Source organism: Gobio gobio, assembly GCF_949357685.1.
Source record: "Gobio gobio genome assembly, chromosome: 21".
In the NCBI taxonomy this organism is placed as follows: domain Eukaryota; kingdom Metazoa; phylum Chordata; class Actinopteri; order Cypriniformes; family Gobionidae; genus Gobio; species Gobio gobio.
In genome coordinates this window covers 31,352,416-31,375,896 of record NC_137117.1, presented here as the reverse complement: position 1 = coordinate 31,375,896, position 23,481 = coordinate 31,352,416, and the positions used below count along the sequence as shown (strand labels likewise).

The 23,481-nt window shown below is 38.7% G+C and overlaps 2 protein-coding genes across 2 annotated transcripts in view; one reads left to right on the top strand and one right to left on the bottom strand.

The window, feature by feature from the left end:
• Positions 1–11,811, bottom strand: part of xkr7b (XK, Kell blood group complex subunit-related family, member 7b) — a gene marked incomplete at its 3' end in the record, with an annotated part of 91,491 nt that extends 79,680 nt beyond the window's left edge. The window contains exon 1 of the mRNA XM_079803607.1: positions 11,262–11,811. Coding sequence (XP_079659733.1) covers positions 11,262–11,737 — 476 coding nt within the window. The 5' untranslated portion in view covers positions 11,738–11,811. The remainder of the gene's footprint in view (positions 1–11,261) is intronic.
• tcea2 (transcription elongation factor A (SII), 2) overlaps positions 1–23,481 on the top strand; it is a 774,534-nt gene that overhangs the window by 636,993 nt on the left and 114,060 nt on the right. The window lies entirely within an intron of this gene.

Sequence of the window (23,481 nt, the reverse complement as noted above, 5' to 3'; positions counted from 1 at the left end):
TGCGTTCAGCCTTATTGTTGGAAATAATTAGTGGTGCTTGCTGAGTAAAGCAGCTATTAATACTGCTCATTGGGACAAATCTCTAACCCTTTGTATTGCACTATGATGCATTTGCGGTATGGACCTGAATGAAGCCGTGCAATATCTAGGGATCTGAAAATCATAGAGACCACCAAGAACAACCACAAAGCTATACACCATTTGAAGAGCGTTTGCAGTTTTTGGGATGCTACATTTTTTAGTTTCAGGCAGCCGATGCGTACCGGGCACTAAATTGCCACTATTTGAAAATCAGCATCTCCCATCTGATTGGCTGGTTTTACACAGCTGTTGAGAATATGGGCATACGTGTCTTCTGAATTCGCAAGGTACCTGGGGGTTCAAGCTCAAACGGGTTTCGGTTTCCGGGTTGAACGACATACACGGTGTGCAACGGGTTTGAGATACGTTTTCTCTTGTTTGGTGGTTGTGTCAAAAATGTCAGCCCAATCAGCAGCAACATGTACATTAACCGTGCAGTGTTAAAGAGACAGCTCGCACAATGGGTCCATAAAAATACTACTCATATTTATATATTTGCTGTTGTATTGTGGACTGACACTTTCATAAACTTTTCTATACTCCTCTGATTATATAATGGTAAATATTACAATATGTAGCACAACAGTGATCAGCAATCATGATAAGCCTAATACTCACAATAAAAATAATAAGGTCATATAGATCATAACACAGTCTCGGAGGTAAGAAGTGGATTATCCTTCACCTGAAGTGTTTGTCTTTTCATCCTGAAATGCGAGGCAAATGTTGGATCACAATAATTAGGAACCACAGTTTCCTCAAATCCCTTCACTCGATTTGGATGTTCTCTGCAAGGGAAGTGACTGTAACACGTATTTGCAGTATTTATACCGATTTCATCAGGCTCTGAAAATTCTTCAAAAAGAACACAAAGAATGGCCTTCTCAGCTGCCAGAGATGTAACTCCTGCGTCATCAGAACAGGGTGTTCAACGCACCACCGTTTCCGTTTAAAAAACGTTTTGTCAGGGCTGAACACAACCCTGTTTAGTAACAATAATAATAATAATAAATAAATGTAAAAATATATATTTGGAGCATTGGGGTTGCTAGACTAGGGCTTAATGAACTCATTTTTATGAAAAGTGAAAAATGTCATGAATTTCAGGTTGTTTTGCCTGTAGCTCGGAATTCCGACTCATTTTGCCAGCACGGGTCACATATATTGATCCCGGAACTGTCTCACTTGGCAAAATAACTTTTTTTGAATTGACACAGCATTTCAAATGTAGCGTTCTGGTGTGAGATGCTGCAAAAACAGTAAGACAAGGCACAGTGATCAAAATGTCCATCTAGTGCACGTTTTCATTGAAAAACAATGCAAAAGTACTATGGGGCAAAAACGGGTTATGTGTGAAGCGGCCCTAGGCAGATCTTGTGCAGAATAATCTCTAATGCTGATAGTGAAAAGTATCTCTGTTCTTTGTAACATCCTTATTTGACAATTATCCTCCATATAGCTGGGTTTCTCGCAGCTGGTTCTCACAGATAACCCCAGTGTCATGTCTTTTCTCATCTCAGGCTTTTCAGCACAGTCCACAAAAAACAGAAGACAGACTCGGAGGCAGACTCTATTAAACCTCTGCCCTGATCAGCACGAATATACATATAATAAATGAATATGCAAGCAACCGAGTGAAAGAGAGGTTATGCACCTAGGGAGTTCTTTTCCCTTCCTCTCCTGATGTGACATTATTAAACTTGTTCTGTAACGGGAAATCTTTCAATTAGAACAGAAATTAAAATGCCCCTACAATGCACAGCTCCACCTCTCTACACAGAGAACAGCCAGCGCTTCTCTCTTACTCTTGCTCTTTCTCCATTTCTCAGAAAACAAATGTCATTTCTACCTGAATAAGTTAGTTCAGGCAAGAATAAAAAAATAAACACATAGTAAATTCTAATAAACAGTTAATAAACTGCACTGCATGCTTCTTGCGGAAGAACATTGTAGCCGGAGCTACTTCTCTATCGTATTGTCTCAGGATGAGACAAAAACACGGTTTGGAAAATGGATTTCCAATTTTGTTAATTTTGAACACAAAAAAAGTTAGGGACTGCAGCTTTAAAGCGTAAATATCAACGTTATACAATTAAAAGTAAAATCTACTCAACGTTTCTGATACTGGTGATTGTGTATTGTGTACCAAGTATTGAGATCTCTGTGTTCGAGTGTGAATCACATTACTTCTATTATAAAGATATGTTGACTACACAATATATATTTTATTATTTACTTAGGTGTTTCTAAGTAAAGTATACACTTTAAAAGCATGGCTCAATTCAGTGTTATATTGTTTGAGTAAAATGTACTTGAAACAGAGTACCGCAAAGTAATCTTCAATTAAGTAGAAGTTACCCAGCTAACTTTAAAGGGATAGTTCACCCAAAAATGAAAATTCTGTCTTCATTTACTCACCCTCAAGTTGTTCCAAACCTGTAAGAGTTTCTTTGTTCTGCTGAACACAAAAGAAGATATTTTATAGAATCTTTGTAAACAAGCAGAGAGAGAGCAACCATTGACTACCATAGTAGGGAAAAAATACTATGGTAGTAAATGGTTGCTCTCTCTACTTGGTTACAAACATTCTTCAAAATATCTTCTTTTGTGTTCAGCAGAACAAAGAAACTAATACAGGTTTGAAACAAGTGGAGGGTGAGTAAATGATGACAGAATTTCCATTTTTGGGGGAACTATCCCTTTAACTGGCCAAGTTAAAGCTACCACAACTGAACACTATATAAAATAGAGAAAATGTGAGAGGACAAAAAGAAACAAAAACAAAATAACAGAAAAGTAGAGGTGCTTCATACTTCAACGGTGATTTATAATACACACGGGTTGCTCATGTCTCAAGGTTTCTTTTGGACACAAAGTGAATATCAACACCGGCTGACAGAGCATTTCTTCACCATCTGTTGAACAAATTCAACTTTTTATTACTTTCTACATCCGAAACAGGTTACAATATTATATTATAAAGCCTGAAAAGAGCTCTCTGATGTGTATGTGTGTAAACATAATTAACGGCACCCACAGTCATTGCCAAACCAGATGTTCAAAACAGTGGAGCTGCCCAGAACTGTCACAGCCAATCAGATCACACTAATATGATTGACAGGTGTAATTGCGCTGGGGAAATAGACACCATCATAGCAAACAGGTAAATCAATGTGCGTCCTCCTGGTGATATTAAACTCTGAAGTATAACCTATTGATCAGTCAAGGACAATCAAGGGAGATTTCATTGAAAATTTTCATTTTAATAAAAGTAGTTGTTTTAAATAAATAAAAAAATCTGCCAGCGACAGATTGTCATTTGATTGATAGATTGAGACAGTAAATATACACACAAACATTCATGAGTTGCCTTTTAAATCAAACGCATCATAAAGTTTCACTGCGGCTGAGTTGACCCCATGTCCCAAGTGCGCTCATAAAACAGAACACATCCTGTGAGCTCTGATGACCTGTCAGAATTGATCCATAAACAAGCTGGGTCAATGACAGATAGCCATGTAAAAAAAGCGTGCATGTGGCATGCTCTTAATGTGCCAAGCTTTTTTTATTTTTTCAGTTTCATATGTTTTTTGCAAAAACTTACCATTTCCAACAAAAGTTTGGATTTAAGGATTCTAAATACAAGTTGTGTAACCATCAATAAACAAACCTAAGCCCAGGGGTGCAGGAAGTGGGGGTGCTGCAATCCTGGTTTCACATGATTCAAAGGAAATAGGTTGATAAAACATTGATTAAAATTAAGATACAATTTATGCAAAACGAAATTTACTTTAAAGAAAGGCTTTCAACAAATGAAGTGGTCAAAATCATTTCTGACCACCATGTCTTCTGACATATTTCGCATCTTGTGTGTCCTGTTCACTTTTTATAATCAACGTAAAATAAATAAAAAAATAACATTATAATATTTAAACATATAAAACTAAATACGTGTTTTAATGGCTACACCATGTATAGTAGGCTACAGTACTGAGACATGTCATGTGGGAGCGTCGTTTTACCGGTGAGCTGTTCATGGGTGGAGCTCCGCTCCGCTTCGCTCACATGCTCTGGTAAGGTAGGCAGGTTTTTTGTGTTCATTTTATTTTATACAATTTTCTCTTTTATTGTAGGCTATACGACAGTGTAAACAACTCAATAACCCATTTATTTAAAGGTTTAATGTAGGCAAAAGTCCATTGCTTTACAATTGCAAGAAGGATCAACAATGTCAAAAATATGATGTGCAGTCAATAAATGTCCCAGTGTCACTAGTGTTAAAGGGATAGTTCACCCAAAAATGAAAATTCTGTCATTTACTCACCCTCAAGTTGTTCTAAACCTGTATGAGTTTCATTGTTCTGCTGAACACAAAGGAAGAGATTTTGAAGAATGTTTGTAACCAAGCAGATCCAAGCAACCATTGACTACCATAGTATTATTTTTTCCCCTACTAGTCAATGGTTGCTCTATCTGCTTGGTTACAAACATTCTTCAAAATCGCTTCCTTTGTGTTCAGCAGAACAAAGAAACTCACACAGGTTTAGAACAACTTGAGGGTCAGTAAATGATGACAGAATTTTCATTTTTGGGTGAACTATCCCTGTAATGCTGCTGTAACGAACGCCAGCTAGTAAAGAGCTGTGCGAGTAAATCTCACTCCATGGCCTCAAGAAGCTGCGGTCTTTAGCATCATTTTAGCATGTCCACCTCCCATCCTGGTGATGCTGGTTCAAATCCCACTCGGAGCAGTGTGAGAAGGACCGGTTACACTGTCCTGGGAGGAATTCCCCTCTAGCTCTTAGAAGCATCCAGTATTTAAATCACTATTGTAAATGTGTCATCGCCAAAGTGGAAGTGTCACCCCTGGACATAAGTACAGTCCCTAAATCTGCTCTCCCACACATCTGCTGGCAAAAACTTTAACTCTTTAACTCACTCTGACAGATGGGTGCACAGAGGCATTCGCACAGGACAAACAGCGCTCATTGTAATCTATATTCAGCTGCTGTTTTTAGGAAACCTGTAAACACTCTCTCCCCTTCACACTCACAGTGTATCTGTCGCTCCATTGTGAGTATTTTTCCAGCATCTGCTGTGAAGAACTGGGTCAGCTCCAACAAGACAGACAGCATCAGGATCTTTAGGAAGGGAATGAGACGGAGAGACTGACAAGTGGATAGAGGGATGGCAGTGGAGAGGAGACAAAAAACAACCCCCCCCCCATTCTCTAACCTGTTCTTAATGACGGCCGTATATAATAAGGAATAATTTCTCCATTCCCGGCCCTGGGAAAATGTCACTGTGAGGTGTGTAGTTGAGATGGGTGAGGTGTTTTCTGCTTTAAAATGCTCCTCACGCACACCGGCTGCGGTGTAATGCCTTCAGCTCGGTGAGAATATCCCCATCAACTCCCTTAATGGCCCAGCGGATACACTCCACTGCCTTACACACCTGCAACACACATATCACAACAGCTGCTCTGTGCTTGAGTGCATCTGTGTGTGTGTGTGTGTGTGTGTGTGTGTGTGTGTGTGTGTGTGTGTGTGTGTGTGTGTGTGTCTAGGGTGTTAAAACAGGTCTACCTAAGCCTTTACTTCAGCTTGGCAAAATGTGTTTTTTAAGACAATGAAAACTTTATCTAGCCCAAAAGAGTCTAGTGACTCACATTCAGCACAGAGGGTTGCAAACCATGCTGTACGATGCAGAATCATTCCATATTGAATGAAACAATAAAATCCATACAGGACACAGTTTTTTCCGTATTTTAGTGTTATACAACCAAAACAGCTGACGCTTCAGTATACTATACTACTGTTCAAAAGTTTGCGGCCAGTAACATGTTTAAAAAAAATAATAAATTCATGCTTTTATTCAGCAAGGATGCGTTAAAATGGATCAAAAGTGACAAGTACATACATTTATAATGTTCTATTCATCAAAAAATCCTGAAAAAAACTGCATCATGGTTTCAACAAAGATATTAAGCAGCACAACTATTTTCAACATTGATAATAAATGTTTCTTGAGCATCAAATCATCATATTACAATGATTTTTGAAGGATCAAGTGACACTTAAGACTGGTAGCCTAGAAATCTAGACGCTTTCGAATCGGCTTTGGCCACGACTCTGGAAGACTTGGGCTGCGTCCGAAATCGCGTACTATGTGAGTAGGTACTATATTTGAATTTGAACGAACTTCTCAACCGTTAAAAAAGTATGTTCTATATTGAATGAATGAATGTAGTATGAATGTAATCCGGACGTACTACATCCGCCATGTTGTCATGATCATGTGATCTACCAGCGTCAGTTGCGTCCCATCACCGCTCCATTCATAAATTGTCTCCCGTGGCCTCATGGGATAGCAAAGTGTCCATCGTATGCACACTTCCGAATCTCGCCAGAAGTAGTAGGTCATCCGGGTACTTTTCGCCTACTGTTTTTCGAATACTATGAATTTGGACATACTACTCTGTTGGTATACTGTTTTTCGCATACTATATAGTAGAGAAGTATTCGATTTCGGACGCAGCTTTGGAGTAAAGCTTTTCTTTGAGAAAAGAACAAAGAACGGCACTGAAGTCATTCTTAAAAAAGGACGATGTGTTCAGAGTTTTGCCGACCGGATACGGCGAAAGTTTAATCTATCAACTAGTTCAGCTTCACTTGCTTCGTTGCTCTGGTTGGTTCTAGAGCTATCCTATTGCATGCAGAGGGAATTTGAAAGACAATCGTATATCCCGCCCCTCGGATTGAGCCCTGCCAATGGTGTCTTCTTGTCAGGCTAAAAGACTGGAGTAATGATGCTGAAAATTCAGCTTTACCATCACAGGGATAGACAGATAGATAGAACTTAGATGAAAAGAGGAATTCGCCGTGATCTATTCAGTGATCTAAGACTAAAAGGAGCATATGATCTCCACCATTGTGAGCAACTGTACAAAACAGATCAAGGATCAGTGATACATCCCTAAGGTGCAATCTCAGACACCACATGCTTTACAAAATAGCTGAGGATGACTGATTCTCTGCAACTGATTCAGGCTCTTCCAGTTCTGGTTTATATGAGAGGTGTGCATTGATCGCTCATTCCAATAACTGAATTTTCTCAGTTGCTTTATGCCTCTTTAATCTGCTCTTTTTGAATGCAAGAGAAGTGCTAGATGTTGCACTTTTGACTACTGATATTCAAAAATACCGTCGACCGGCTCAGTCCATAGAGGTGTTGAATGTATCAATTTGAGCTCAGGTCAAGTGTCTTTTATCTGAGACAACAGAAACATCCACTCACAAACAACAAACAGACCGATAATGCACCGCACAGATGTCCTAGTGTGACATGATACTGTGTAAATAAACAGACGTTCTCAAATCAGACCTGCATATGACCTCTAAAACAGTGATTCCAAACCAGGGGCACCAAGGAGTTTCCATATACACTCTAAAAACAAAAGAGTACAAAATTGTACCTTTTAAGGTACAAGTGGCCGTCACTGGGGTGGTACCCTTAAGGGTACATTTTTGTACCTCTAAGTCAGGGGTAGGCAAGTTCGGTCCTAGAGAGCTGATGTCCTGCAGAGTTTAGCTCCAACCCTAATAAGCCACTACAGTATACAACGCATGGCTCCCAGCATGCATTTCAGCATTAAGTATGTCACCATTGTTGAGATTCATATGCTGATTCTTGATATCTGTGTGTGTCTAAACGTTTTTCCAAAATCAAAATTCAGAATGCCTGAACTGTGGCAAGAGAGTATTGTTGGTGAATATTATTTATTAATAGTTTTAGTCGGTGATGAGTTCAGTCAAACATTTTTCTTCATGACAATTTTTGTTTATGGCTTCTTTTGATTTGAACAGATTATGTGTTTTTTTAACACTGTAACAAAAACCACAAACTCGCATAAAAAACCAAGAGTCAAACTGGCCAACTAAATGAATCACTTATCACCATAATGGTGACCACATATTTTCAATAAAACCAACATCTAAACCTCTGTTAATTCTCAATAAGAGCTTCTATAGATGTCTTTCTGGGTTGGAGCCAAAGTCTGCAGGACAGCGACTCAATAGGACCGAACTCGCCTGCTAATGGTTAATTGTACCCTAAGGACCAATTGTTCCTTTAATACCTTTAAAGGTACAGTTATACGTTTTGTTCCTCAAGGAACAAAATTGTACCTCCACTGTACCTTTTTTTCTGAGAGTGTACTGTAAAAGTGTTTTCATACTTTTAAGGGTAAAACACCGTAAAAATGCTACAGTTAAAACATGTTAATGCTGGTTAACAGTACTATATACAGTGAAAAACTGTAATAAATCAAACAGTTTTAATTTTAGAGTAAAATACTGTTAATGTTACTTTTAGATGTGAAAAAACAAACAAGTTATATGACATTCCCAGAATTTCCTGTGTGGCACTTCACATTTGATGGACTTTAATTTAAATAATTATGTTTCTTCTTAGTTTTTTTCTTAATAGTTACATTACGGTTTTATGTTACATCTTAAGTTGCGCAAACAAATGTTTATTGTGTTATTTTAGAGTCATGTTACCATGATAGTGTTGTGTGTTTGTGTGTAAGACACTGTTTCATCTCTTATATATTAGTATATATCTCAGCTTGTGGAAAAGCTGTTTGAGATGAGCTTTGATTTATCAGGTGTCAACTGTGTTTCTTGGTTGATGTCAATGTATTATAAATGTATTATAAAGGTACAAAAAGTTTTTAATTACTGTACACTGCTGCCGGTTTTTACAATAAATTTCATTAAATTACATTTAAATAAAAAAATTGTTCCTTGATTTTTTTTTACAGTGTATATATATATTATTTATAAAATAAGTCAAAACACATTCAATAAATTTTTTTTTTGGTAGTTAAAATAAAAAAAGAAAACAGTATGTATAGGGCTTGCCAATAATGTGTCGATATTTATAAAGACAGCGGAAAAAACGTTTTTCACAAGAACAAAATGCTCTGTTCTATTCTTCTCATATCTCGTCTCTGTCAATCAAAGCACAGAATCCAATATCTCAGGAGAAGCAGTTATAAAATAATAGATTCTATATTTACCATTGACATTTATGACTTATTTTAGCAGATGCTTTTATCCATATGACTTTTTACATTTTATTAGTTCCCTAGAAGTCAAACCCATGACTTTGTAATAGACTGGCATTGTAGTTGCTTGAGCTACAGAAATGTGGAACCCCAGGTTTTTTTTTTTTTTTTTTTTTTTACAAAATATTATAAATATACGTATATATTTATTATATTTGTGTTATTATTATTTTTTAAATTATATTATATTATATTACAATAATGCTAAATATGTACTATTAGTAAAAAAAAAAGAATACATTTCTGGTTTGGAGATGAAGGCTTACTCCAGCCTTACTGATGTGGCTATGAGTGTATACAGTACATAAAATAAGTTAAGAAACATTGTCCAAAAACATATAGGCAAACCACAAACAGGTCCAGACAGAATCTGCATATATTTTCAGGGGCGTCTGCATAATTGATTTAAACTGGAAGCAAAACAAAAGTTCTGTGTGGACCTGGTCACGGCTGACAGACAGAAAATGAAAGATTCCCTCTTTCACGCAGACATGCACGTCAACCCATGCAAATATTCCCTCACAGAGCATTCCGTTTACAACGGTTCACAATAATAAATCATATTTAGAGAATTCAAGTGGGAGGTAGAGAGAGAGACTGAAAGAGAGTGCGAGAAAAGGAACGAGAGGTAACAGGAATTTGTTGTGGAGAATGATGGCAGGAAATGCTATATCCTCTCCCACATAATCACTGAGACACACAGTCCTCCCTGGCCCTGTGTTAATAATTCAGCACTTAACTACCAGTAAAACACTCGCACACATGTGGGAGTGAATCGTTTCCCCTGTCCCTGCTCTGGAATAAAGAAAAGCAGCATCTGACAAGGGAAAAGCCTTCCTCAGATGCATTCTTTCCTCAGGGTGCTTTCAGCAAGCAATTGTCATTAGCAAAACAAACCTGCTCGGTCCTTCAAGTGCCCGTCTGGTGTCTCTCACGAACACTCTGCATGCCCATTCCAGGCCTCAACAAGCACAAAAGCCATAAAAGCATAAAGAAAACAACATCTTCCTATTCTGTTTCCCTATTACAGTTGACAGTGTCATCCCGGAGAGCGTATGATGCTCACAGTGATCTCCAAACCAGCCGTGGCACTTTGATAACTTCTCCAAGAACAGAAAAAAACAAAACAATTGGAAGTCATCCACAGAAAGCCAGATTAAGGGATGAAGGCAAACAGGCAATGCAAAAACAAAACTGGCCTGGAAGTTGTCTGTACTCCCTGCACTTTGCCAATAATGAACCTGTAGGGTTACACAATGCCCGTTTTGTCTGAAGAGGGCTCAGACTTTTCAATTATTCTGTGGACTGAGATCCACTGCTGATTTGACCAGGCCGTTTTGGCAAAGTGCAAGCAGAATCTGTCTCTTTTTAGAGGTTTTCAACTTAATCGCAGGTCTGTACACGGACAGGAATGAAAATGATAAAATGCAACTGACAATATAATCAATCAATTGTGGATCCAGTCAAACTTAAATTCAATTTAAATTCAACTTAATAACATGAGCCGGTTGCATACTTATCCATGAACGAAAATACGATATAGACAATATTAAATGTAATCCGCTTGGGTCACAACATAACATTTGATTTCAGACTCACTGTTTTTAGGATTTACTGGACACATCCTGGTGCCAGTGCACATGTCTTCAGAATCAGAATGCTCATTTATTGGCCAATGAGTTGCTGTTAGTACTTAATGGTTTGCTCTAAAGGACAAACATTAGCCAAATACAACATCCATTTCTAAATAACCTGAGGGTGATGTGACCGCGGGGCCACCAGAGATGGCACCCGGTGCTCCGTCTACCTTGGCACACCATCTATGTTGGCAAACAGCAAAGACATGCAGCCAAGAGGAGCGAGTCGGGATGTAGATAGACAAGGATGCGGCTCTTTCCATCTGTTCCCAAAGCATCACCAAGCATGAGAGCCACAATAAGAGTAACATCCATTCCAAGAAATCAGACACTGTGGATGAAAATGAGCACTGGCTGCTCTGCGCTTACGGTCTCTAAGAGAAGTTCTGGATATTAGACGTAACGCATCTTACCTCCAGAACTGGCCGAGCTGCAAGATGTGAATGATGGACTGGAAGAGCCACATGCACACTCTGCAGCATTTCCGCGTGCCGCTCGCTGGCAGGGTTCTGCCGCTGCCGTTCCGCCGGTCGCTGTCCTTGGTGCTGAAATCGCATCCGTCCCCAGTCGGGGACGCGCTCATCTCCGAGTAATCGTACACGAACCACCTGAAACTTAACACCTGAACCACCGTGGAGGGAACCACCACAAACACTAACGTGAGCCCGAACCACCAATAATCCCCCCTCAAGTAGTAGTCCGCTGCCAGCCACAGGTCGGTGGCTCCGTCGGAGAAGCAGACCAGGAGGGCGCACAGCACCCAGCAGCAGTCCAGCGGCGAGAAGCGCTTCTCGGCGTGAGGGTGCAGAGGAGCCGCGCTCTGCTCAGGGCCAAGCAGACACCGAGAAGCGCTCTCACACACGGCTGCTCCATCCGATTTAGCGGCCATGTTTGTTGTAGAAAGAGAGTGGGCAAAGGAAAGCGAAGTACAATGAGAGGGGAGGGGGATGTGTGTGCGGGAGAGTGTGTGCGAAAGCTCATGGGAGAGTTGGGAGAGAGCAAGAGAGCGAGAGAGAGAGAGAGAGAGAGAGAGAGAGAGAGCAAGAGAGCGAGAGAGAGAGAGAGGGTGTGTTGGGGGTTTAACGGACAAACCTCGGGGATATAATTTTGTGCTGGGATACAGCACAAATTATAAATGAAAATGAATGACAGCTTGATGCAACCATATTTAACCTCAACTTAGTGGAATTAATAACGCTAAAATGCATTTATGGCGTACAGTCATTGCTATATTTTCCACATTAAGTGTTATTAATTTTTTTTTTAACCGGACATTCCAGGATTTCCTAAATCTTCCTTAAAGGATTAATAGCAAACCAATTTAGCCTGATACTACACAATGTAAAATATCATGTTGAGATTTATATTTAGAAATATATTTTAGAAAATAATTTAAAGGTGCAGTGTGTAATATTTATGAGGATCTATTGACAGAAATGCAATATAATATACATAACTATGTTTTCAGTGGTGTATAAAGTACCGTTATGTTTTTATTACCTTAGAATGAGCCATTTCTATCTACAAACACCGCGGGTCCCCTTACAGTGAAGTCGCCATTTCGCTCCGCCATGTTTCTACAGTTCCCCGGCATCATGTCAACAGTCAGATGAGGTAGGCCTAATTCAAATTACACTGTTATGATAGTTTGATTATGAAGTATATCTGAGAGTATATACATCTGGCTATGTGAGACTATTTGAATGAATCCCTTTCCTTTGCAGTGTTTTAAAGGAAATGCATCTCATTTGTTTCCTGTTTATCATTTTTGACCCATTTTTGTATTCTAGGGGGAAAAGTTAACTACTTTAGGGTAACAAGTATTTTAGATGGTTGTTTATGAATCTCTACAGTCATAATTAAACAGTGCAGTTTAAATAATTGTTTGATGAATTACTGATGAATAATTCATTCATTTAACAGAGCTGTTCATTTGTGACGTCATTTGTAGGCCAACCTGGAAGGCTAATTCTCCAATTTTACAAGCATGTACAAGAAAGTATTCTTGTAATATTGTTCATACCCCCCCGAGCAGTTGAAATTGTATTGTTTGTTTTGATTTTTGATCATCACATTATTGTAGTCCTTTTTATATAGCAACCAGTTAGAGCTTAAGGGTTAAAAACAGTGGCTTTCACTATGTGTAAAACCTGTTGTAAGCTACAACAAACAGTGTTGTATGTCATTTTAAAAGACAGATTTTACTGAAGAAAAAAAATAAATAAAACTACTAAACCGGAACAGTTCTATACAGACAGAGTAAGCTCTTTGAAGCACCAGTAATATTTTACTGATTCCATGAACACGAGACAGTTCGAACTAGCCCATCAATCGAGGCAGCTTATTTAACACATTGTATATTTTCCATGTGCTCTCATATCCATAAATGGAGAATGATAGCACTCTGGCTTTTGTGGTGAATGATTGTAAATGGTTTATTGATCAGTAGGACGGACGGATGGTCTCTCTCTCTCTCTCTCTCTCTCTCTCTCTCTCTCATATTTAATGTTTGACAGTGCGAGCCTAGCTCGCGGAACTGTCATTATGACAGCGGAGCTGCATGTTACCACCCCCCTTTATAGTAAATCTTATGTATAATCCCTAATTCTCAAGCAATTTGGTGGATGTTGACTCACACATGGTAAAGGCAAAACACACAAAAATTAAAATTGACATTATTAACCATTTCCATAAATCGTCACAACAATCATGGTGACCAGCACGTCGTTTGGACAATAGCCTATTCAAAAGCTTCTGGAAGACATAGCTTCATACAATAGCTTAGTTTCAGGGTTGCCAAATCTGCATGCCCAGTAAACAAAATCCCTTGGCGGGAGGTTATTTGAACATTAAAATGGTGAGGGATTATTTACAGTTTTAGGATATTTTCCTGATGCTACTTTTCTCCTTATCATACGTTTCTACACTCAGGCTCCCTCCCAGTCATATAGCACAATTTTATCATTGGTAGAATATAAATAAAATTTAAAGGCACAATATGTAATTTTTCGCAGCTAGAGGTCGCTTATTCAAAACAAGAGCGTAGCTTGATGACGGATGGATTTTACGGAATCGTGTGAGTTGTTGCCTTCACCGCTACAGCCGGTGGAAAAGAATTTCAACGGGACTCGGGTAGAAATCATATTCATGGATGAGCTAATGTATTAAAGATTTATTAATATTACCGTAGTATGAAGCAGGATGGGGCTGAAAGCCGTTGGAACGAAACGAGGTCGCTGGAGCTAATGAGAGACTTTGAAAGTTTGAAACAACATTTGGTTTGGTTCTTGGTTAACTATCTCTTTAAAAGGCTATTAATACAAAATGTCCACACAGTGCTTTACAAAAGAGAAAGGACAGGCCTTTGAGTTTTGAAAAATCAATTCAAATGTTTTTTTTTTTTTCCAACTTAAAAACCCTTATCTGACAGAATGGAAGTCCAAAAGCACTGCTCGTGGACCGTAAGAAATGAGCAGCAGACCTAGAGTAATTACACTTATTCCATTAAGTCAATTAGCGTTCTAGCTTGCTTTGGGATTCGTACTGGCAGAGTTGCAGGGTAGGCTCTTTAACTTCCAACAGAGATAAATAACGCTTAGCATTACTGTGCGGATCAGATATACGGCATCCGCTCTGACACGGAACAGACTCTGACCCTGCAGCAGGGATGCAGTGAAATCAAAGACAAGTTCACAAATGCTGTGTAAAATTTCAGTCCTCTAGACTGTTGTCCAGTAAATGATAGCACACTCCAAACCTTTTGGTTCAGAAGACATCATTGTCCTTTTCTGTGTCGGTTAAAGCTGCATGAGTGACTGACTGAGTCTTTTGTAGGAGAGATGCACCTCTATCTTCGGGAACATCTGTCTGAATAATGGGCTGTTTGGAGGGGTCAGGGTACTTGTGTACATGAGCATTAATCAAAGCTTTTTTTCAGGTGTGTCAGTGCTTTCTTATGCTGCTGTTTCCATTGCCAGCAGTTGTGCGATTAGTGCTGTGAGACTTATTGTGTTGTGAAGACCCTGCTGTGAGAAGACTCACATTTGCACCTTGCTTTCATCTGCTTTTTTTTTTTACCCCTCTGGCATAAACATATGACCAGTGAATCAGACTGTATTGGTTCTTGTGTCAGCGGAATTTCAAATTCATCTCCTCAGCTCTTTCCATGACTGTATCGTGGGGTCTCATCATGCTGATTTTCAGAAGTGTATGTGTGTCTATTAAATTAAATTCACTCATAGAAAATGTCACTAGCAAACTTTGTTCTGTAGTACCAAAACATCATATTCAAATCTATTTCCTGTCATCAGGTCACTGGAAATATAAATGGCTACATTCATGGTCTTCTGAAGCCATGCAATAGCTGTATGTGAGGAATTTAAACTACCTTGGAAATCTTCATTCACACTATAACTTCTCATTCATACTATTTCAAGCATTTAAAGCATTACATGTTTGACGTCAATGTCAAATGCCAATGTTTTGTGAACAATTGCAACATGCAAAGTTTAAATTTATCTTCTTGAATGAGATTTCAGAGAGGGCCTAAACTATTGTAAAAAATAATATTTACAAACTTTTAAATAATAGTTTAAAAAGTAAAAACTTTTTTAAATAAAACGTAATCAGTTCTAATGTTATTCTAGTCATTTATAATTTGACAATAAACATCTAAATCTTTTTGAGGAAATAAACCATTTAAATCTGCCGATTCAGTTTGTGTTGTTGTATAGACGTCCGTTTACTCCATATTAGGATTTTTCCGCCTAAAGCCCGGGGTATACTTCACTTTCCGCGCCCGGACGCGTCACGCGCGCAGCCCTGTCCGCGCATCTTTCAAAGTATACTACACCACGGATGCGCGCCGATGATCGCGTTCGACACATGCGCAGTATTTTTTCTTCTTCTATGCTCTACCAGACATCGGAGGGCAGCACTGAGTCCTGTCATCAAAGGGACATTTGCTGGGCATGATCGGAGAAGAACTGTAGTGCATCCACCATTGCAACATAGTTTGGAAGAAGCACTGAAGAATCAAAAATGTTCTCTTTTTTTCAAGCGTGTTGTTTCTAAACCGGTCGGTCTTTTCACACTCTTCTTCGACGGATGAACACTGTGCTCAATACTGTGCGTATTGCCACCTAGTGGACTCTTCTGTACTGCTGGCGCATGCGCTGTTGCACGTGGACTGTCCGCGCAGTCTTGAAAATTACGTCATGCGGACGGTGCACGAACGCGGACGGCCGAAGTATACCCGGGCCTTAATGCTGCGTTCACACCAAATGTGAATAGAGTGTCTGGCGCGAGTGATTTCAATGTTAAGTCAATGGAAAGGCGCATTGACACGCGTCTGGAGGTCCTGCGGTGCGTAAGGTGCGTTTCGCACGGAGGAAAGGACGCAAATCCACCTCATTCGCGCGTCGGATGCGAATTGGATGCGAATTGGACGCGAATTGAGCATCTAGTGGTGTTTTTTGTGCATTCACTCGTTTGAAGCGAATTCGCGTCTGACGCCCGAGTTGAAAATCTGAACTTTGGCGTCAATTCGCACCGCGTTAACCAATCAGGAGCCTGCTTGCTGCGGTCACGTGGTAAAGTGACGTGATAAGAAACCCTGCATAATTTAAAAATACTACTATTGTGTTACAAAATGTAGTTTTAAGATTTTTCAGGTGAGAATGTAGTTGTTTAAAGCTCAAATCTGTGGTTTATAAAGAGAGCGCCTATTTAAAAAAAAATTATCGTGTGTTTTTGGAGTTGTGAGATCCAGGCGATCACTGGGCGCTCAGTGCTCATAAACCCCGGCGAGAGCAGCCTTTCCTCGGCTAGCCCTTCTGACGTTTGCCGCTGGCTCTGATGTCCTGTAGTGGTTCGTCTTGTGTGGATCTAACGGGCGATCTTTGGTGTCATGAATCTATAATTTGTTGTCTGCCAAATCGTTTTGACTGAGGGCAAAGAGAAGTTTCATAACTTTACTTTTTAAGGATATTTAAATATACATGCAGTGAAGATAATGTAGAAGTTGCCTGGACCACATTTGTGTGACTATTAATGTTTAATATTTTTTTTATTAAAATGAAAAGAGACAGAGTGGTGTTTTATGACATATTTCTCCTGGAGCGTTTTGAACGCGCATCTATTATGCTTCAAACACTTGATTTTTTTACGCACATCCAATTCGCTGTGGATGCGCGAATGGATTCAAAATGTTCAAGCGTCCAACTAGACGCAGTAGACGCGATTTTGACGCTCTATTCGCGTTTGGTGTGAACGCAGCATAATGCTGCATTCACACCGAACGCGAATTGAGCGTCTGGAGTAGGGATGTGCGGTATACCGGTACTGGGAAAATACCGGTTTATATTTTTTAAAAACGGTACAATATCATGATTTTGCTAATTTCGGTGTATGCTGCTGTTCCGAAGTTCACCGCTAGGTGGCAGTGTGCTAATCAAACTGACGTGAAAGTGGCAAATGCTGCAACATAGAACAAAATGAATACAGCACAGCAGTTGAATATCACTCAACATGCCCAAAACTAATTAATAAAGAGAAGAATAGATGTGAAATTTGGAATTACTTGCTAATAAAACTGCTGAAGAACCATCAAACCTTGCCAAGCATCTGTCACTTGCCATTCCTGTCTTGTACAAGACATTAAGAGATCGACAGGTGAGTGCATCATTCAAACTATCTAATTTAGACATTTATTTTCTTTTAACTCTGATCAATGCACATACACAAGGTTGCATCGTTTAAATATAACGAAATCTCCAGCGTTCGATTTCAACCAGTGATGTTTAGATTTAATAATTTTTGCACGCATACTATTGCACTATTTATATTCGCGAAAGACATAACCAACTGAGTTTATGTGACTACTCACTAAAGATGGACATTTTTGACAATTTTCCATGTATTTGACTAAGGAAAAACAACTTAATTTGGAATGCGCAAGCTCTTTAGGTTTGTGTGTTTGTTGTTGGTATGAGCGCAAAGAAAACTCTCTCTCAAAGAGCTCCAATACGATGTATTACGAAATGCTATAAAATCGCTTGCATGTTCAAATTGGCAAGGTTTAAAAAGATGTGGGCAAGTGATTACTGTCAGCTCTCCCGAAACGACAGTGAAAGTGTTGAAGCGTGAAGCGTGAAGGAATTTGCACATTTTGAGAGCTCGAGAATGGAGACGCGCAGTATTGCTGAAATTACTTCTCACAAGAAAGTTTCCAAATGCCTGATTTGATGTGATAATCTGTGTTGATTAATTTAATAATAAACATTTGCGGTAATTACCCGCTTCATAAACCCCAAACTTGCGAGAATGAGTAAAATCATGCGCAATACCCGTGCCAAAATTCAGACCCATATGCCATGGTATCGATTTAATATCGGTACTTCGGTATTAGATTGTGGTACCGTACCTTAGCCAAAATTGTGGTATCCAGCCATCCCTAGTCTGGAGCGAGTGATTTCTATGTTAAGTCAATGTAAAGACGCTTTGATGCGCATCTGGAGGTCCAGCGGCGTGATAGACGCATTTAGCGTGGCGCGATGGACGCAATTTCGCCTCATTCGCGCGTCCAGTTAGCGCAAAAGAGGCAAATTGAGTGTCTTGCGCAAATTATTTTATTTGGTGCTTTTTGTGCATTCATGTGTTTGAAGCAAATTCGCGTATGATGCCCAAGTTGAAAAATCTGAATTTTGGCGTCTATTCGCGCCGCATCAACCAATCAGGAGCCTGCTTGCTGCTGTCACGTGGTGAAGTGACGTGATAAACGGGGGCATGCCCGGCTGGATCACTCATTCAACTGGAAAAAAGTTTGGTTATTGCTTTAATAAATATCTTATTGTGAATAAAGTTAGAGAAGTTTCTTTTAAATTAATTCACAGATTCTATCCAGCAAAAAGTTGACATAAAATGTGTTTTCTGTAATGCTAAAGATGAGACCACTGTACATTTGTTTTGGGATTGTAACTATACAAAAATCTTTTGGAAGAGCTTTTGCAGGTATATTATTGATTTTGTGTACCCTCATTTTTCTTTATTTTGGAAATATGTTCTATTTGGTTTTGTTAAAATAAACAAAACAAAAACAAAAAAATGTTGAAAAATAATTTTACCTTATAAATCTATTACTTCTCTTAGCGAAATTTCATATTCATAAATGTCAATTTTCTAATCATTTCAATTCAAAGTTTTTCTCATTGAATTTCACCAATATCTTCAAGCTTTCTGTATGGAAGAATGCCAAAGCAAGGAAAACATTTTGTTGCGTTCTTTTTAAAATCCTCCTTTAATTTAGTCTCTCCTTCTGGGCTTAACATGCTCCACTTGCTCAGATATTTTACCTGTGTTTTCTTTCCTTTTATATAGTTATCTTTGCTTGTTTTCTTTTCTCTCTCTCTCTCTCTCTCTCTCTCTCTCTCTCTCTCTGCATGCGGGGAGTGTTTGGGGTGAGGGTGCTCACGGAGAGGTGTTGGGAAGTCTGATTTTTCTCTTTTTTTCAATTTGAATTAAAAAAAAAAAGTGAAACTGAGACATATATTTTTGTAAAGCTGATTTAAACATTAAAACCACACATTGGTGGTGTTCGCCGAAGCGTCGGGATGGCGTCCCTTGTGACGGGGGGAGAGCCACCTGTTTCACGGCGTCATGGAGTCCGTTGTGTACCTGCTCAGGGTGTGTCGGTGGAGGACGTGCTGCTGGCGGTCGGAGAAGAGGTTGGATATGACAACATTTCTTCGGCCTCCAGGATGAACAAAGCGGTAGTGATTTTTGTTAAAGAGGAGAGACTAGTGGGCCGACTAGTTAGCAATGGGATTGTGGTAAGTGGCGATTTTGTTACTGTTTCACCGCTGGTTACACCTACGACAAAAGTTTTTATATCGAATGTACCCCCGTTTATTGGCAATGAGGATATTGAGCGTGCATTGGCTCAGTATGGTAAATGTGCTAGTGCGATTAAAATGATCCCGTTGGGATGTAAACATGAAGCACTGAAACATGTGTTGTCTTTTCGGAGACAGGTATTTATGTTTCTGAATGTACCGGAATTGGATGTGTCTTTCAGAGTGGTACATGAAGGAAAGTCGTACATGATTTATGTTAATACAGGCAGCTTGAAGTGTTTTGAGTGTGGGGATACTGGGCATAAAAAGTTGGAATGCCCACACAGAGCACAGGCGAATGAGGAGGCCGCAGGGCCTAGTGGCGTAACGTTACCTGTCATTGGGGTAAATAGTACAACTTTTCAGTCTGAAGAGGAGAGTATTGCTCAGAGTGATGAATCATGTGAAAGTGTTGAACTAAGACTTCATAAGGAAGATAAAGTGAATGTGGTAGAGGAATGTGAGGTCTTGGAACACAGTGCAGCAGAAATAGTGGTAGAGAAAGTAAGTGAAAGTGGTGTTTGTGAAGGGATCAGTAGGCCTATTGAAAATACTGAAAGCTCAAATGATATTGAAAAACGTGAGGACTATGGAATGAAGGATGATGATACATTTTCTGAGTTATCTGACATTTCTGAGTTTGGGTCACAGAATATAGATGAAACCTACTCTGTGCAAGAGATTAATGATTTTTTGGATTTGACGTTTGGAAAAACTGTTGAGGTGAGGGATTTTTTTCCGGATATAGACAAATTCATATGGTCAGTGGTGTCAATGCAGAAAGTTGTTAGTTATGAAGCCCTGTGTAAAAAGAAGAGATTCAGGTTGAAGAAAATAATAGCTAAATTAAGGAAAGAAAAAAGAGCTTTACAAAAATAGAATGCTCAAATGCACAGGGTGAATTTCATACTTTATTTCATGTATCTGTTTACATCATTTTTTCTCTTTTTCTATCTTTCTATGGAACTTCTAAAACTAGGTTCCTTAAATATAAATGGGGGCAGAGATAGGAATAAATTAGCTATGATTTCAGAGTTTGTTAAGCAATTTGATATAGTTTTTTTGCAAGAAACGCATACAAGTAATGATAATGAGACTCAGTGGGGTATGTGGTGGGAAGGGAAATATGCTCTTAGCCATGGAACAAATACAAGTGCTGGAGTAGCTATTCTTTTTTCCAAAAAATTGAATGTAAATATTCTATCAGTAGATGAACTTGTGAAAGGAAGAGCACTTTTAAGTAAAGTAGAGATTGAAGGAATAACATTTGTCTTAATTAATGTATATGCTCCTAATAATGGACATGAACGAGTGGTCTTTTTTATGGAATTGAGATCAGTTATTCAGAAGTTTGATGATACTGTGTGCATGATAATTGGGGGTGATTGGAACTGCACAACAAATTTCATAGTTGATCGGAATGGAGAGGAACCACACAATCAGTCAAGTATGCAATTGTTAAGAATTATAAATGAATTTGACTTAATAGATTTGTGGAGAAGTAGGAATGTAGGAGTTAGACAATATACTTGGTTGAAGGTATCAAGTAATCAAGTTAGTGGTGCTCGGTTAGATAGATTTTATTTGGGGAAGATTTGGAATAATAAGGTAATGAATGTTTCTATTTTGCCAAATGGTTTTTCAGATCACCATATGATTGCTTTTGATTTTAATTTAAAAAAAGTGGTAAAACCTGGTTATTTTTGGCATTTTAATGTCAAATTGTTACAAGACATCAGTTTTTGTGAAAAGTTTAAGTTTTTTTGGGATGATTGGAAACTTAAGAAAGACACTTTTGAAAATCTTGGTCTATGGTGGGATGTAGGTAAAGCTAATATTAGAATTTTCTGTCAAAACTATACTTCACATACCACTGCATTAATGAAAACAACAGTTAAAAGTTTACAAAGAGACATTGCGTCCTTGGAGAAAGATGTTTTAATTAATAATGGATCTGTGAATAATGAAAGATTAAATAAGAAAAAAGAAGAACTGGGATCTTTTTTGCAAGAAAAAGTAAAAGGAGCACTTATAAGATCAAGAATTTGTTCAATCAAAGATATGGATGCTCCTAGTGCATATTTTTTTAATTTGGAAAAGAAAAGTTTTTTACAAAAACAGTTGTGCCATATAAGATGTCCTAATGGGAGTATAACCTCTGACCCTCTGGAAATGAGAAAAATTATAATAGATTTTTATTCTAAATTATATTGTGCTCAGAGTTGTGATTCTGAAAGTATTGTGGACTTGCTTTGTGACCTGCCTCAGTTGAGAGATGAACAAAGAGTATCACTGGATGAACAAATAACTTTGCAAGAGCTTACAGATGCAATGGGACAATTATCTACTGGAAAATCCCCAGGAGTGGATGGTTTACCTGTGGAGTTCTATCAGGCTTTTTGGGAATTATTTGGACAAGATTTTAATGAACTGATGACAGATTGCATCAAAAGAAAGACATTACCCATGAGCTGTTGCAGAGCAGTTCTATCATTAATTCCAAAAAAAGGAGACTTGGGACTATTAAAAAACTGGAGACCAGTGTCGTTGCTTTGCTCGGATTACAAAATATTTTCAAAGGTGCTAGCAAACAGACTTAAGAAATATCTACATGTGTTAGTTCATAGAGACCAGTCCTATTGTATACCTGATAGATCAATTATGGATAATTTATTTTTATTGCGTGATGTGATTGATTTTAATCAAAGTAATAGTTTTAATTTAGGAGTACTTTCGCTTGATCAAGAGAAAGCTTTCGATCAAGTTGATCATGAGTATCTTTTCACTGTTTTAAAAGAATTCGGTTTTGGTGAAAATTTTATATCTTATATAAAGTTGTTGTATTCTAATGCTTTTGTAATGGTCAAAGCTGGAGGTGGATTGAGTGCACCTATAAGGATGTCTAGGGGTATCAGACAAGGCTGTCCACTTTCTGGACAGTTATATAGTCTGGTAATTGAACCATTTTTGTGCCAGTTAAGAAAAGAACTAACTGGAATTTTAATTCCAGATTTAAAGAGTACATTTAAAGTATCCTTATCAGCGTATGCTGATGATGTCACTGTGTTTATAAAAGGTCAAGATGATGTGAAAGTTTTAACAAAAATTATCGGAAAATATGAAAGAGCATCCTCAGCCAGAGTTAATTGGGGAAAAAGTGAGGGGTATATTATTGGTAAATGGGAAGAAGTAGGACCTCCAAAACTACCAGGTGGTTTACATTGGGGTAGAGAGGGGATAAAAGCATTGGGTGTGTTTTTGGGAAATGAGCAATTTCAGACGAAAAACTGGGAGGGATTGCTGGAGAGGGTGTCAGCCCGATTGTCTAAATGGAAATGGCTATTACCACAATTGTCGTACAGAGGGCGAGTCTTGGTCATTAACAACTTGGTGGCTTCGACATTGTGGCATAAAATGACAGTTATGGAGCCTCCATTTGAGTTGGTTTGTAAAATACAAAGGACAATCGTGAATTTTTTTTGGAGTGGGGCACACTGGATCCATGCTGCAGCGCTTTATTTACCTGTCTACGAAGGAGGTCAAGGGCTGGTGGATGTGAGAAGTCGGTTGATGGCTTACAGGATACAAGCAGCACAAAGACTTTTATATCAAAAAGACTTAGCTTGGGCCCATACTGCAAGACTTATTTTGAAGAACGCAGGTGGGCTCGGGTTGGATAAGCATTTGTTCATAATGGACTTGGGCAAGGTGAGTCTGTCAGAGATCACTCCCTTCTATAAGT